Genomic DNA, 14,226 nt, shown 5'->3' with positions numbered 1-14,226 from the left:
TACTTTCTATAAAGTTTTTATGCTACTTTCTATAAGTTTCCTATGTTACTTTCTATAAAATTTCTATGTTACTTTCTATAAAGTTTCTATGCTACTTTCTATGAAGTTTTTATGCTACTTTCTTTAAAGTTTCTATGTTACTTTCTATAAAGTTTCTATGCTACTTTCTATGAAGTTTTTATGCTACTTTCTTTAAAGTTTCTATGTTACTTTCTATAAAGTTTCTATGCTACTTTCTATAAAGTTTCTATGTTCCTTTTTTTTTTTTAATTTTCTGCAAAGGGAGTGCTGGTTCTGTGTGTATGCTTTTTTCTTTTTTCAGGGAAAGGGTCATTCTTCTCATCACTTATTCTTTTGGCCCACTCGTCTGCCACTCATTCTAGTCTGTTGCCCCCCTACCTACACAATATGCCACACTAGGTGACTGCCGAGGCAACCTACCCCTTAGATCGTCACTACTCACACTTAGATACAGAGAGTGTGGGGCGATTTAATACTTTTACTGATTGGGCAAAGAAAAAAAAAACAGCTAAGAACTGTAGCAATCCCAGTTTTACTGGAACACCTAGTAACTTATTTGTTTTGTCCTAACACTTGCCTTCTGGTGGCCCAGCAATAAGTCTGAGGGCTTATAACACTAAGAATTGGATCTTGATACCCATGATGAGCAGAGAACAGAAAACCCATTGTTTAACTGTATACTGAACAACAATCAAACCAACAAATCTAACTGTCTTTACAATATCAAGTCCTAATACAGATATTCTTTAGTGTGTTTTAATAATCTGGTATTAAAATACTTTTAATATAGAACCACCATTTTTATTGTTATTTTTAACATTGTCATAACAATATCTGATTAATCATGATGTTATCTAATTAATCATAACAATAACAGATTAATCATGATGCCATTTGATTAACCATGAACATCGATGCCTCATTTCCATCCTTACAAGGTACCAACATTATCTTCTTGTTATTTCTATTATTTCGTAGAACACTAGATACCGAAAAGAAAATGTAAAAGTTTTATTTAAATTCTTTTTTTTATTTACAACACTCAGTAAATGTTTCCCAAGGTCATCATTTTTGGATTTTCTACCTTTATACCAAAACAAAACTGCATTTTAAGATATCTGGATGTCACCACAATGATAAAGGTAGGCATCAGAAAAATAAAGAAAAAAGCAAATTACCATAACAATAATATAACTAAAGTACATGAAAACAAGTTAGTGTAAGTAATCACTGTGTTTATGAATAATAAACATTACATTAACCACTGGTGTCAACTTGTTTTTTCTTTTTAGGTATTCAAAGCTACTCCATTTAGAAAAAATTACTGGTTTCCATTTATGCAAATTCACTTACATATGTAAATGTTGTAACGGGTTCAACTAATTAAATTATTAAAATATCACATATTTTTGTTAGAAACATTATATAATTTTTTTTCTTTAGCTCTTGTGTATCTTTATTTTTTTTTACTGCCTACACTTCCATGTGTATAGCATGCATAATAACAATTATGTTGTAAAAACATGTAATAACACAATGGGGAACTGTTATGCCATTGGCTTATCGAGTTCTAAAGATTGAAATTCAGCTCAGTCTATCACGTTGGCCACGTTAACTGTTCAGCCTGAACATTAAGTAGCATTTGATATGAATGTATCATTCCTCACTTTTTTAGTTAGGTAATAGTCCTTATAACTAGGTAAGTATGGACGGACAGCCATTGGACGAACGATAGTGCAAGAAAAACACTTTTAGATAGCAAAGTAAAAATTCAACTCGTGTAAAGATACATCAGATACCAAAAACTTTCACTAGAAAGTGTATAACAAACAGTGGGAACTTAGATTAGAATTAATTAGCATATATTTACAGTTACGTTTTTGTGTTCACAAAACATTACTTTTTTTTTTTCCTTTTGTTAACATAGTATATTTAATGGCTTAATTTTAGCTTATATTAAGGCTTGTAAATGGTCGGATGAATTATCTAGAAATAATTATGAACTACGTGAAAAGATGATGCAACAAGAAAAATAAAGTTACTCTAGTCTGAGCTACTCTGAGAACAGTAAAAATTTGTTTTTGTGCGCCACTATCTTCATTAAAAAATAAAATTGTTTTCCTCTTATACACAGCCTTACATAGAAACATGCATGACCTAGTTTTAATAACGAACAAAATAACAGAAATCACAGTCTTACACAGAAACATGCATGACCTAATTTTAATAATGAACAAAATAACAGAAAACACACAGTCTTACATAGTAAAATGCATGACCTAGTTTTAATAACGAACAAAATAACAGAAAACACACAGTCTTACATAGTAAAATGCATGACCTAGTTTTAATAACGAACAAAATAACAGAAAACACACAGTCTTACATAGTAAAATGCATGACCAAGTTTTGATAACGAAAAACAAACAAAAAAAAAGTTAGTTTATTTATTGTCTGTGTAGTGTTTATTACATACCAAAGTCAGAGTACAGGAAAATATTTCTTTGTGTATATACATTAAATAGTCTTTATAAAATAAAATAAAGATACTTCAGATTTAGTTAGATGACTTGTAATTAAAATGCAATGTGCAAACACTAGTCAGAGATATTCAGTTGAATAATAGGACATTTTGTACAAACATACATACATATGTGTATATATATAGTACAAATTACTTGTAATATTAGAAAACATTCCCTATTCAAGTAGATTTATGAAATTATTTATGGTTACCATAAAAGGGGAAGATGTCAAACAACAGTAACTTACAATGCTTAAAAATAACTCTGTTATTAACTCTTTTATAATTATAGTAGTGTAAATTTTACTACCAACCAATGAAAGTCAAAACTGAATAAACAAAAACAGCACAATAACATAATCAACTACACAACAATATGTAGTTTCAGAAGATAAGAAATATATTAAAACTACAAAACAAACATAAAACCAAAAAGAATAAGATTTGGTTCCATTCATTTTACTATATGCAAACTCAGTCATATGTTATGTTTGTTTTACAACATGTAGCTACCATATATTATGACAACCAAGTTGTTTTTGTTTTTATCTAGTGTAAAATCGCAACATTTTCTGGTGCCAGCCACGTAACAAGCACCTACGATTTTTGTAAAAGGTGCGTTCGACATCCAGAAACATGCAGCTTGATTTTCATATTTCAAAATTAGATTCTTGCCTAGAATCAACCTGTTAGACCCAGATGGAAAAACAAGCTTCAGATGAGCATATACTCTAACATCAACCAAAGCTCACAAGTCACCCTTCAGTCATTTTTCTGACAATAAAGTTCTTTGAGAGACTTCAACTCATCAATAAGTGCTTTATTCTGATTTTCTAGCACGGCTACCCTGTTTTCCAAGCATTTTATGTATTCCTTCTTCTTCCTGCGGCATTCCTTGGCTGCTTCCCTACAAAATCAACACAAATTAAACAATCACTTTACATAATATTTCCTACATTTTCTTTTTTTTTCTAAATTATATATTTTTTTTTAGACATGAAATATTTTCAGTGATATCTCGGCAAGATACACAGCTCGAGATATGGCCAGTTTGTAAAATATTTTAATATTCTTTTAAAAACCATTCTAATAATGTTAATCATCATCGTCAACATCAGTGTTATCACAGCTGAAAAGGCATTTTTATTACAGTGAAGTTTTTCATAACTTTAATGATTTTAGCATGCATTTTGATACAGCACCTAATTCCTATTTTAGGAACATTTAATAAATCGGTTATGATATTATAGACAAAAGTGACTTTCAGTTAAGCACTCAAACAGATAATAAGTGTTCTTTATATAAGAAAGCAAAGCTATGTTACACCTCGGTAGCCAAGCTGGGCTCTACATACATTATGACTTTCAAATTCCGTTTTTCTTTGAGATAAAAAACTACAAACAAACGTTTTTATCAATGACTAATGTCATTTAGTTAGCTAGATTATTATTCTAATGATCATTGTAGAATCGTTTTATAATATAGGAGTATTTAGACTAGTTGACCAGTTCAACAAAGGTTACTTCATCCCAGACATCTATTGAAACGCTTTAAACCGACAGAAATCAGAAGTCTTATTTGAATTTACTATCAAAGCTAATGTAGATGACACACATTTTATGTGCTAATCATAAATTCCACTACAAGACCAAGTAATGATTAGGAGAGGACATCTGGTCAGCATTAACCCCTTCCACGATTTGCCCTAGATAACTCAGGCACTCTCCATGTTTCAAAAAATATTTGCCAGGGTTAATTCAGACGAACTATTTTTTTGCCATATTTTTAATTACTTCCTCAAATTTATTCTCATGTTCTCAGCTACCAAAACACAAAATAAAAAAACTGACTTTTCTTTAACTCATTTCCAAAAAGTGCCTGACATGGAAGGGGTTAAAGTTCAGGTAAATAGAAACACCGCTTCTATACTACACAATGATTAAATTAGTTGCAACTAAGTACTTGTAAATAACTGTCGGAAACAGTATAGCAATTAGAATTATATTTTAGATACAAATTTTTATCCTTTCTATCTAACTTACCACTCATCTAGCTACATAAAACTTGTACAGGTAACACAAGCTTTAAATTCACTGGTTGTACACTAAACGTTTACTATTATCTCCTTAGCTGTAGCACTACACTGCTGAGCATTGGCAGCTAATACACAAATTTCAGTTATATAAAGCTGTAATTTCATATGGACTACTCCTGTTATAGTTTTTGAGGTGAAATATATTTCTACTTATAAGCCTTGTTCAGGTCAGTGTTACTCCTGTATCGTAGATGTTTATACTCAGGGCCTTCTTCAGGTCAGTGTCACTACAGTATTGTAGATGTTTATACTCAGTGCCTTCTTCAGGTCAGTGTCACTCCTGTATTGTAGATGTTTATAGTCAAGGCCTTCTTCAGGTCAATGTTACTCCTGTATTGCAGACATTTATACTCAAAGCCTTCTTCATTATTAAGAGTTGGTTAAAGTATCTTGATGTCAAAAAGTTTCTTAATCTTTTTCCAATTTTTTCACTGTTGAACTGTATCCAATCAGGTATATAGAAAATGGTTCAGGTGTACAGATCCTACTGTATCCAATCAGGTATATAGAAAATGGTTCAGGTGTACAGATCCTACTGTATCCAATCAGGTATATAGAAAATGGTTCAGGTGTACAGATCCTACTGTATCCAATCAGGTATATAGAAAATGGTTCAGGTGTACAGATCCTACATTCTTAAAAATTATGTCTAGCAGAACAAAACTACCAAATGGACCACATTAGAAACTAAGATGAGCACCAAATCTAACAGACAACAAACATATAAAATAAAAGATGGTGCTTACTCATATAATATACTTATACACTGCCTAGACAAACAATTAGAAACCTCACTATTTTTTAATTATCTGTTGATGCAACTAAGTCATAATTCATGTTTCTGTAACTTTAATAAATATCCTGATTTTAAAATGTCCGAGGCTCATTTTATCTCTTGTTAGCTTCCGTTTCTTTTATTGCAATATTTGAATAACTAACTTATTCTTCAGAAGTTTGAATTCATTCATTCTTAACATCTATTGTAACATATCAATATCCTCTAAATCACAGTTCATATTTATGTGATGTCTCTTGAAAGTTTTAGTAATATCTCCTACGGTAATATTTTGGAAACAAACCTATTCTTCATAAGCCTCAGCTCCCTTCTACGCGATGTTTCCTCTGCTATTTGTTGTGGATTTTGGATGGTTGGAGCTGATGTCATTACAACACCCTGAGGAAGCCCAGTTGTTGTAATCCCTCCTGCTGTTCTTATTTGATAAGCCTGAAGGTCAGCTGCTGACAGGGTCACTTGATATGATAAAAAATAAATGAAAAGTATACTGTCATTTAAGTTGTTGATTTAGCTGTTAACTTGTAACATATGACTCAAAGTGAGTACACCTGTTAATAAACATGAACAAACTGCTAAGCTGTCCTCAAAAGTTCTGATCTTCAAAACAAAATACCTATTTTAAATTCACAACCAATCTGTGTGTTGATAACAAGAAGTTTTTAAAGCAATATAGAGTTGAGTTACCTAAAATATTGGTAATGACAATGGATAATGTAAACAAAAGAACACTGTTTTATTTAGAAAATATATTAATCTGGTAGTAACATGATAAAACACTAAGAATTTAACAAAAGCTTTAAGACATATGTAACACTTAATAAACATTCTTACGTAAGTGCTTGTAAAGAAAATTACTGTAGCATCAGAAAAGTTTCCAGCATTGGAAATCTTACATACATTGCGAACTGAACCGTGGTGTCTGTCCAAGCATTTGTCTGTTTCCCATTTCAAAAGCTGCACCTGCAGGCTAAGCTCAACATCCACTTTTGAAATGACAGGAGAACAGGCATGAATAATGTTGATGCAAAAGTTTATTTTACAAGCAGGATATTCTACACTAAACTGTTAGGAATTAATTACACTATCATTCATTTCAAAATGTGATGTAACTTAGATAATAAAATGTAGATTTACCATATGTTATTATTATGCAGCTGAAATGATCAACAATTACTTTTCACAATGGGTGGTATAAGTGAAACCAAGAGTGCAACACAATTAACATTTTTAAAGGCCATGAAATAATTTAAGTTGATAGATTAACTTAAACTCTTCCTGTTACTGGAGATGGGTACTTTTACTGGATTAACTTAAACTTTCCCTGTCACTGGCAATGGGTACTTTTACTGGATTAACTTAAACTCTTCCTGCCACTGGAGATAAGTACTTTTACTGGATTAACTTAAACTCTTCCTGCCACTGAAAATGAGTACTTTTACTAGATTAACTTAAACTCTTCCTGTCACTGGAGATGGGTACTTTTACTGGATTAACTTAAACTTTCCCTGTCACTGGCGATGGGTACTTTTACTGGATTAACTTAAACTCTTCCTGTCACTGGAGATGGGTACTTTTACTGGATTAACTTAAACTCTTCCTGTCACTGGGGACAGGTACATTTGCTTTTGATAGAATAAGATAAACATAATATCATTTTCAATAAGCCAGATAGTTAAAATAAAAATATAATCTCGACTGATGTCAATTGGAATAAAAGGTACTCTAAAAATGGAAACTATAAATAAAAATAATGAAAATACAAAACAAAAATAATGCAGAGTTAGTACAGTAACTTCAACTGAATAATGTCACAACATACATAGACGAAAACATTAGTTGTTGGTACTACAGGAAAACTGAAATAATGTCACAACATACATAGACAGAAACTTTAGTTGTTGGTACAACAGGAAAACTGAAATAATGTCACAACATACATAAACGGAAACATTAGTTGTTGGTACTACGGGAAAACTGAAATAATGTCACAACATACATAGATGGAAACATTAGCTGTTGGTACTACAGGAAAACTGAAATAACCACTTTGCAAGTAAAACATAACAACAAACAGCTCCTAAACAACCCATTTTTTACACCACACACACCCACGGTCAGTGATTTGTCACATAGACTTTGTAATAGTTTGCTGTTTTAAAGTTTTATTTACACCTCTTAGTGTGCCAATGGAATGACACTTCCTAATCTTAAGAGTAAAGAGAATTAATTAAAACACAAACAATATTAAAGTAAAAGCTGCATCTCAGAAAGATTTTATGTTCTGTCCATTGTTATTGGTGTCACTGTTCATCTCTTAGCAATACTTTTTGCTGTTACCTTAACTACAAAAAAGATAATACACAGAACACGCTTATTTTCCAGCATGTTGCAGAATGGTCATATTACAACATGCGCATAAATCTACAATAAGATTTGAAGTAAAGTTAAAACCAGTAAAGAATAAACAAGTGCAATAAGAAGTTAAAAACTCTTGACTGAAATGGAATTTTATTGTCGTCCTTTGAAAAATCATAATGATATATATATATATATACTAAAAACAAATGAAACAATTACATCATATCTAATAGAAATTCAAACAAATAATAAAATATGGTCATGTTTATTTACAAAACAACTCTTGGAATAGATAACTTTCCTGCGGAACATTAGCTGAGATCCCCAACCACAGCATTTTCAAAAAGACAAATTCTTGGATTAATTCATTGACACTAACAGGTGGGTATATACATAAGCTCATAACTTTAGTTAATAATTAAGCTATACCTTTTGCAAATTTCCATTGCAATAGGCACAAAATTTTGACATAACAATTGTATCAAACGAAACCAAGTAGTTTTTAACACCTCTAGAATAATGTTATTTACAGATATTTAGAATGAACTTCAGCTGTCTATTTGGATTTCAGTTTCAATGAGGTTCAAGAATAACTTGAATAACTTAGAATAACTTTCTGAATACAAGCTGAGACTAGATGACATACCAACAGTTCGTTTCCAAAACCTCCTACAGTGACAACATATTATAAAACATAAGTTTTCTCCTTAAACAGTACTGCAACTTAGAAAAATGTCCATTAAACTAGGAAATTAAAGCTGTTTATTCAATTATGATAAAAAACAATATTGAAATTTTTTTTCTTTAATTAAAATTGACAATATTACATAATACACAAGCATTTATAATGTCATTTATAAAGTCTACAAGTTATTCGAATTTCTTAAGAGACTTTTACAGACCATATTTTACTGGTCAAACAGGTACTACAGCTCAAGCATCCTAATGTTTTGATTGGACAACCAACTCCTGAACGTATCAAGTCAAACAGTGATACTGGAAAAAAAACAGAGTAACTTGTGCACCACGTCTCCATAAATATTTAATGTACTAATTTTTTGTTATAGTATAGTAATGATAAAGGAATAGACAATGATAAGGAATGATATTGAACACCTTGTAGTTACAGCAGTGTGAAGTACTGTATTGTACACAGAATTGTTCAGTGAGTAGAAAAAATCAATAAAATATGGCTAAAGTTTTTATGTAAGTTCGACTATTTCAACAACAATAACAAAATGCGAAACATGCTTTACCTGGTACCAAGAACTGTTGGCCATCTTGACCTTGAGCATATTGGACAATGGCTCCTGTGACTGCAGAGCCAGAATTGGTCATTGTCAATGTCTGCATACCCTGGAGAGTGCCATCCTGTGAGCCTGTTGCCAGCTGAATGGCTGAAACTGGAACTACTTTAGAAACATTTAAGTGTAAGAAATAACTTAAACACTTATTATTTACAATCTAATTTACTGTTATGTTAACATCTGAGTATTAATCCCAACTTTTTCCTACATATACTACACAGAACCCGATATTAATTTTGATCTTATGACATATGATGTCTTTATCCCATATACAGGAAATCTTATGTGCATAGAAAAGTAGCAATAAACTAGAAGGACTTACAATGAAGTATGTGAAATATGTGTACTACATTTAATACATTTTACACACTAGCAAGTGCTAAATTATTCACACTTTTTTCACATATTTTTACTTATCCTATATCCACACGAATAATGTAGCTTCACTTGCAACAAACCTTGGGCTGTATGGTACTGAGTACCTGCTACATTAATGGTGTTTGATGTGATGGCTGTGCTGTTATCTGACTCTTGGCTACTGCTCTCCCCTCCAGTGGCACCTTCCTGTTTTACTTCAATCCCAGTTCCTCCTCCTCCAAGAGAAACAACAGTTCCATGATGTTCAGTTGATGAAAGCTCGTTCAGAATTTTGCGATAGGAAGGACGCCTGGCTAGAATTTCACGTCTTTTCTTTGCATCGTCCTCTCCAGTGCCTAAAGCAAATGTAATGCCATCTCCATCACTGGCATCTCCCTTAGCAGCAGTGATGAGCTAAGAGACCACAAGATATAGACAAAATCTCAAAACAAAATTATGGCTAAATACTTTCATTGTATGTACATGTTTAAGTCTCATGTTAAATTTAAAGCTGTAGTGCAGGGCTTCTCAAACTCTTTAGTTTGAGGTTTCCAACAAGACCTCAGACACTCTGGTTGAAGATCCCAACCTAAATACTTAATAATAACCTATCTGAGGTACCATGCTTTCATTTCATTTTGTTCTTTGAAAAAAAAACAAAACACTGCCAAAATAAAATTCCCACTAAAAATATTGTTTTGTCCAAAGAGAATATTCCTACACGCTCTGAGTCCCCCCCCCCCTGACACTGTCTTATGAACTCTAATTTGGGGCCCATTGGTGTAGTTTACACTTGTTTTATTATTTTACTTCATCGATGTGAAAGATATTTAAATAAAAGAAAAACAGCTTTGAAGTTACCTGTTACTAAAATTCACAAGAGAAAGGCTGAGAAAAATATTGTTCATTTAATACATTATGCTATATGTTTTGAAATAGTACCTTGCACTGTTGAGAGCTTTGGATTAGGTATACATAGAATTACACCACAAAAAATACAAAGCATATCATGAAATACTGTATTAAATGATTATTATATTTTGTAAAATGATATACATAAATACATGATAATACAAGCAAGTCAAATGTCATTAGAGTAATACAAATAACAAACAAATGCATCTATACCACGATCAATTTTGAAAACAGAAATAAATGGTTAAAATCACAGTATGGGCAAAGATATAAGTTGTCAATATTTTGCAGATAACAAAATGTATTTTATATAAGTAATGACAATCGATGAAGAAGAAAAAATATATTGTGCATGAATTATGAATAAATTATTTATCAAACAGAAAGAACCAAAAGTATGTGGGTTGTTAATGAAGGAGATGGATAGAAATATTACAAAATATTATTTAGATAAACAGAGCCAAAACCATTAATTAAACTATTGTACCAATCAGATGTTGGTTTTCTAAATAAAAAACATACTTGGAGGATACACCAAATAAAAAGAAAACATAGTTTTGGTAGAATGAAATAAACGAACAGGATCAATATCTTAAGGTATTAAAAAAAAAAAGAGTTTTCAATATTTAGAAAAAAGTAAAATGCTTTAAAATGAATTACATAACACCCACCTGAACAGGATGAACCCCTCCGTCACCCTCAGCACTGTGAATTACTGATCCTTTGTTCACTAAAATCACATTTTTTCCAAACTAGAAAATAAAATGTGTAATGACATAAGTAACAGATTTACAATGAACAACATTAGTTATGTTACTGCTGCATAAAGTACATGATTCAATCGATAAAGGTAGTCTCTTAAGTTCTACAGTGGTTTATTTGTTTGTTGAAGTTCACACAATGCTACTTGAGACTTATCTGTACTAGCCATCCTTAATTGTGAAGTCACGGGCTAAGAGGGAATACGGTTAGTCACCATCTAACTCTTGGGCTACTTTTGTCATATAAAGTAGTGGGATGTGATGGTCACTCTTACAGTGCCTCAATTTAGCTTCATGATAGTGTGACACAAAATCATAGGTCCATAGGTCAGGAGTTAATCTTTTTGAATAGATTCCAATACATTATCAAAAAGATGATTATTATGTAAATTTTTTTATTATTGAGTCTGTATGTACCATTACAACTAATTGACAGTGTAAAACTATCACTGACCTCTTCCTAATGAAGGTGTTTTATACATTATTTCAACAAAATATTCCACAAAAATCTACTTGCTTTTGCAACAAATGTAATGTTATCAGTATATCCTGATCTTGCAGGTGCTCTTTTTTCAGAAATATGTTTAAAAAAAAAGTATAGAATTAGAAGTTTTGCACCAATTTTTAAAATATAAATAGTTCTACAATATATGTATATATATATATAGTTGTCAGCTACTGAATATTGTACAGTTTCCTCTAGTGCTACTAGTACTTTCTTTTGTTCTCACATTCTGATGAAAAAACAACTTAAAAAGCCCTATTCATCTCGTAGATGATTTAGGGAGTCTTCACGATGAACAAAACAAAGATAAAATGGGCAGCAACTGCCTAGTTCAGCACGACAGTAATGGAGAAAGTCTTGGTGGAGTAATCTACAAAAGGACAATGCTTTGAAAGTTCCCCTCATCTGTTGTTCATCCTTTCACCTGAGATTCTTTTGTAAATTCGTCTTCCAACACTTTCTCCACAACTGTTATAGAACTAGGTAGTTGCTGGCCATTTCATCTTTGCTTGTTCAACCTTATTCACCTTTTATTTTAGACTTCTTTTACAACTGCAGTGTAGTGTTCATTACCCGCGTCCTAACGGTGTCAATATTACATACAAATTGCTAGCTTGCTTATTTAAATCATATTGTAAAATTGATATTTGAAATATACTTGATCTTAATAAGTAAGAAATTCCATACTCCACAGATAAATTGTATGCCTTATTAGTAGGTGTTCAAGTTTTTATTACCGAATGAAGTCCTGTGCCTGTTGGTGCCTGAATTACAGACTGCTGGTTCGGTTGTATCACAGACTGCACGTGCATCGGTTGAGTGCCACTAGGAATAGAAACATGGACAATGGAAACGCCACCTCCTGGCTGAGGCACAGCAATGGCTTGTGTTGTTGTAGATGCTGTTGGTGTAACCTATGGAGAAAGAAAACTACTTAGCAACAATTTCACAATATTATTTTATAAAGTCCAATGTGAAGGAAAAATATCTTAGAAAAATCAGACAGACACATATGGATACCCACATTCTTTTCTGTGCTACGTGGCATAAGCAATATGGTTCCATTGCCTCTGATCTGTGTACCAGGTGTGAGAGAACTTGCTGACACTATACCAGCAGATGGAACTGTTCCATTTTGACCTCCTCCCCTGCTAACTACTGTTTGAATAGGAGAAGCTGTAGCACGTTCAACAGAAGGTACTCCAGCAGAGCTTTGTTCTTCTACAAGAGTGTCCATAGTTTTTCTGAAACAAAAACTGACCAATAAAGAATTGTTTTACTTTTATTCAATCTTTCCACTTTAGATACCAATATTTAAAGTCCAAACATGGCTTTATCCACAACAATTGGTATACATTTCGACAGAACCGAAAGTGTTGTAATACAATGTTTCAGTTGAACAGCTTATGTAAGTATGTAAAAACTTAATCATAAGACAGTGAAAAATATTATATTTATCTTATGATATATTGTTTTCTAATTATGCTTAAAAGAAAGAACACTAATAAACTATGAGAATTTAAATGAAGGTTTTGGAGAAAACATTAATGAATGGATCATCCTCAAGAAAAACAAATTTTTTTCAAAACTTCAGTCAGTTAATTCTGCATTTTTATCTACCAGATATATGTACATTTCACACTTAATTGCAATAAGTTTCCTGTATATTAGACATATACAAAATTATGTCCATCCTCTGAAACAGTATACCTTTGAAATAAGGGCAAGATCATCCTGTACTTTGCATTTACTAGAGGTTTTGTATCTTGCTACATGTAGCACTAATATGAAAAAAGAGGAACTACAGTTAGCAATTAAATACTCAGTGATAATGCCCTGAAACTCCCAAAATGGATTTATACGGTATGTTTCACTGTCTCTGACTCACCATTTCATCAAACAAACAGTCAAGAGTCACTTTACAAGAACAATACTATTTTCTCCCCAACACATTCACAAACTATCAGAATAGAGCATGGATTTAATAAAACAATTAAACAACAAAAATTTGCTATATAGTTACTTCTTTTTTTTTATATCAAGAGCATTTGAAAACAAAAACCAATATACTGCATAAATATGAAACTTTTCTACAAAAGGTTGGTTTGGTTATTCTTAAACACAAAGCTACACAATGGGCTATCTGTGCTCTGCCCACCATAACTATCGAAACTCAGTTTTTAGCATTTTAAACCTGCAGAATTGCCGCTGAGCCACTGGGGAGCTTTTATAAAGAGGTTATGTGAATTGTCAAAAACAAAACATTTCCAAACAACAAAATGCTCCACAATGGACTGTCTGAACTCTGCCCATCAGAGACTGAAACCTGATTTTTATTGTAAAAAGCCCTCAGACTTACTGCTGAGTCACAGTGATGGGGTTGCAAACAACAAACTGATTTAATTAATAATTTTCATATATTGAGTATTTTGTTCTTAATTTGTGATGTGAAAGAAGTTTGTTTTCAATATATAAAAGTTTCCCGGTGGATCAGAATTTGATTCTCTGCAATGGGCATATCATAGTTAGCCCAATTTGTGAATGTGTGCTACAATGACATTAATTAGATAACATCATGATTAATCAG

At 31.9% G+C, this 14,226-nt stretch overlaps 1 protein-coding gene across 3 annotated transcripts in view; it reads right to left on the bottom strand.

Annotated features, from left to right (window-relative positions):
• Window positions 1-14,226, bottom strand: part of LOC106465493 (cyclic AMP-dependent transcription factor ATF-1-like) — a 34,750-nt gene that overhangs the window by 616 nt on the left and 19,908 nt on the right. For 2 of the 3 annotated variants that reach the window (XM_022393406.1, XM_022393405.1), the window contains exons 2-9: window positions 12,664-12,883; window positions 12,377-12,553; window positions 11,045-11,125; window positions 9,560-9,872; window positions 9,051-9,206; window positions 5,720-5,891; window positions 851-3,452; window positions 1-2 (exon numbers count right to left, since the gene is read on the bottom strand). The exon at window positions 1-2 is cut by the window's left edge and continues 616 nt beyond it. In XM_022393406.1, the coding sequence (XP_022249114.1) occupies window positions 3,308-3,452; window positions 5,720-5,891; window positions 9,051-9,206; window positions 9,560-9,872; window positions 11,045-11,125; window positions 12,377-12,553; window positions 12,664-12,876 (1,257 nt within the window). In that variant the 5' untranslated portion in view covers window positions 12,877-12,883 and the 3' untranslated portion in view covers window positions 1-2; window positions 851-3,307. Of the gene's footprint in view, window positions 3-850; window positions 3,453-5,719; window positions 5,892-7,937; window positions 8,791-9,050; window positions 9,207-9,559; window positions 9,873-11,044; window positions 11,126-12,376; window positions 12,554-12,663; window positions 12,884-14,226 lie in introns of those variants that run through there. The other variant, XM_022393407.1, reaches the window with a different exon arrangement.

Source organism: Limulus polyphemus, unplaced genomic scaffold (assembly GCF_000517525.1).
Source record: "Limulus polyphemus unplaced genomic scaffold, Limulus_polyphemus-2.1.2 Scaffold1961, whole genome shotgun sequence".
Classification (NCBI taxonomy): Eukaryota; Metazoa; Arthropoda; class Merostomata; order Xiphosura; family Limulidae; genus Limulus; species Limulus polyphemus.
This window is presented reverse-complemented; position numbering and strand designations above follow the sequence as displayed.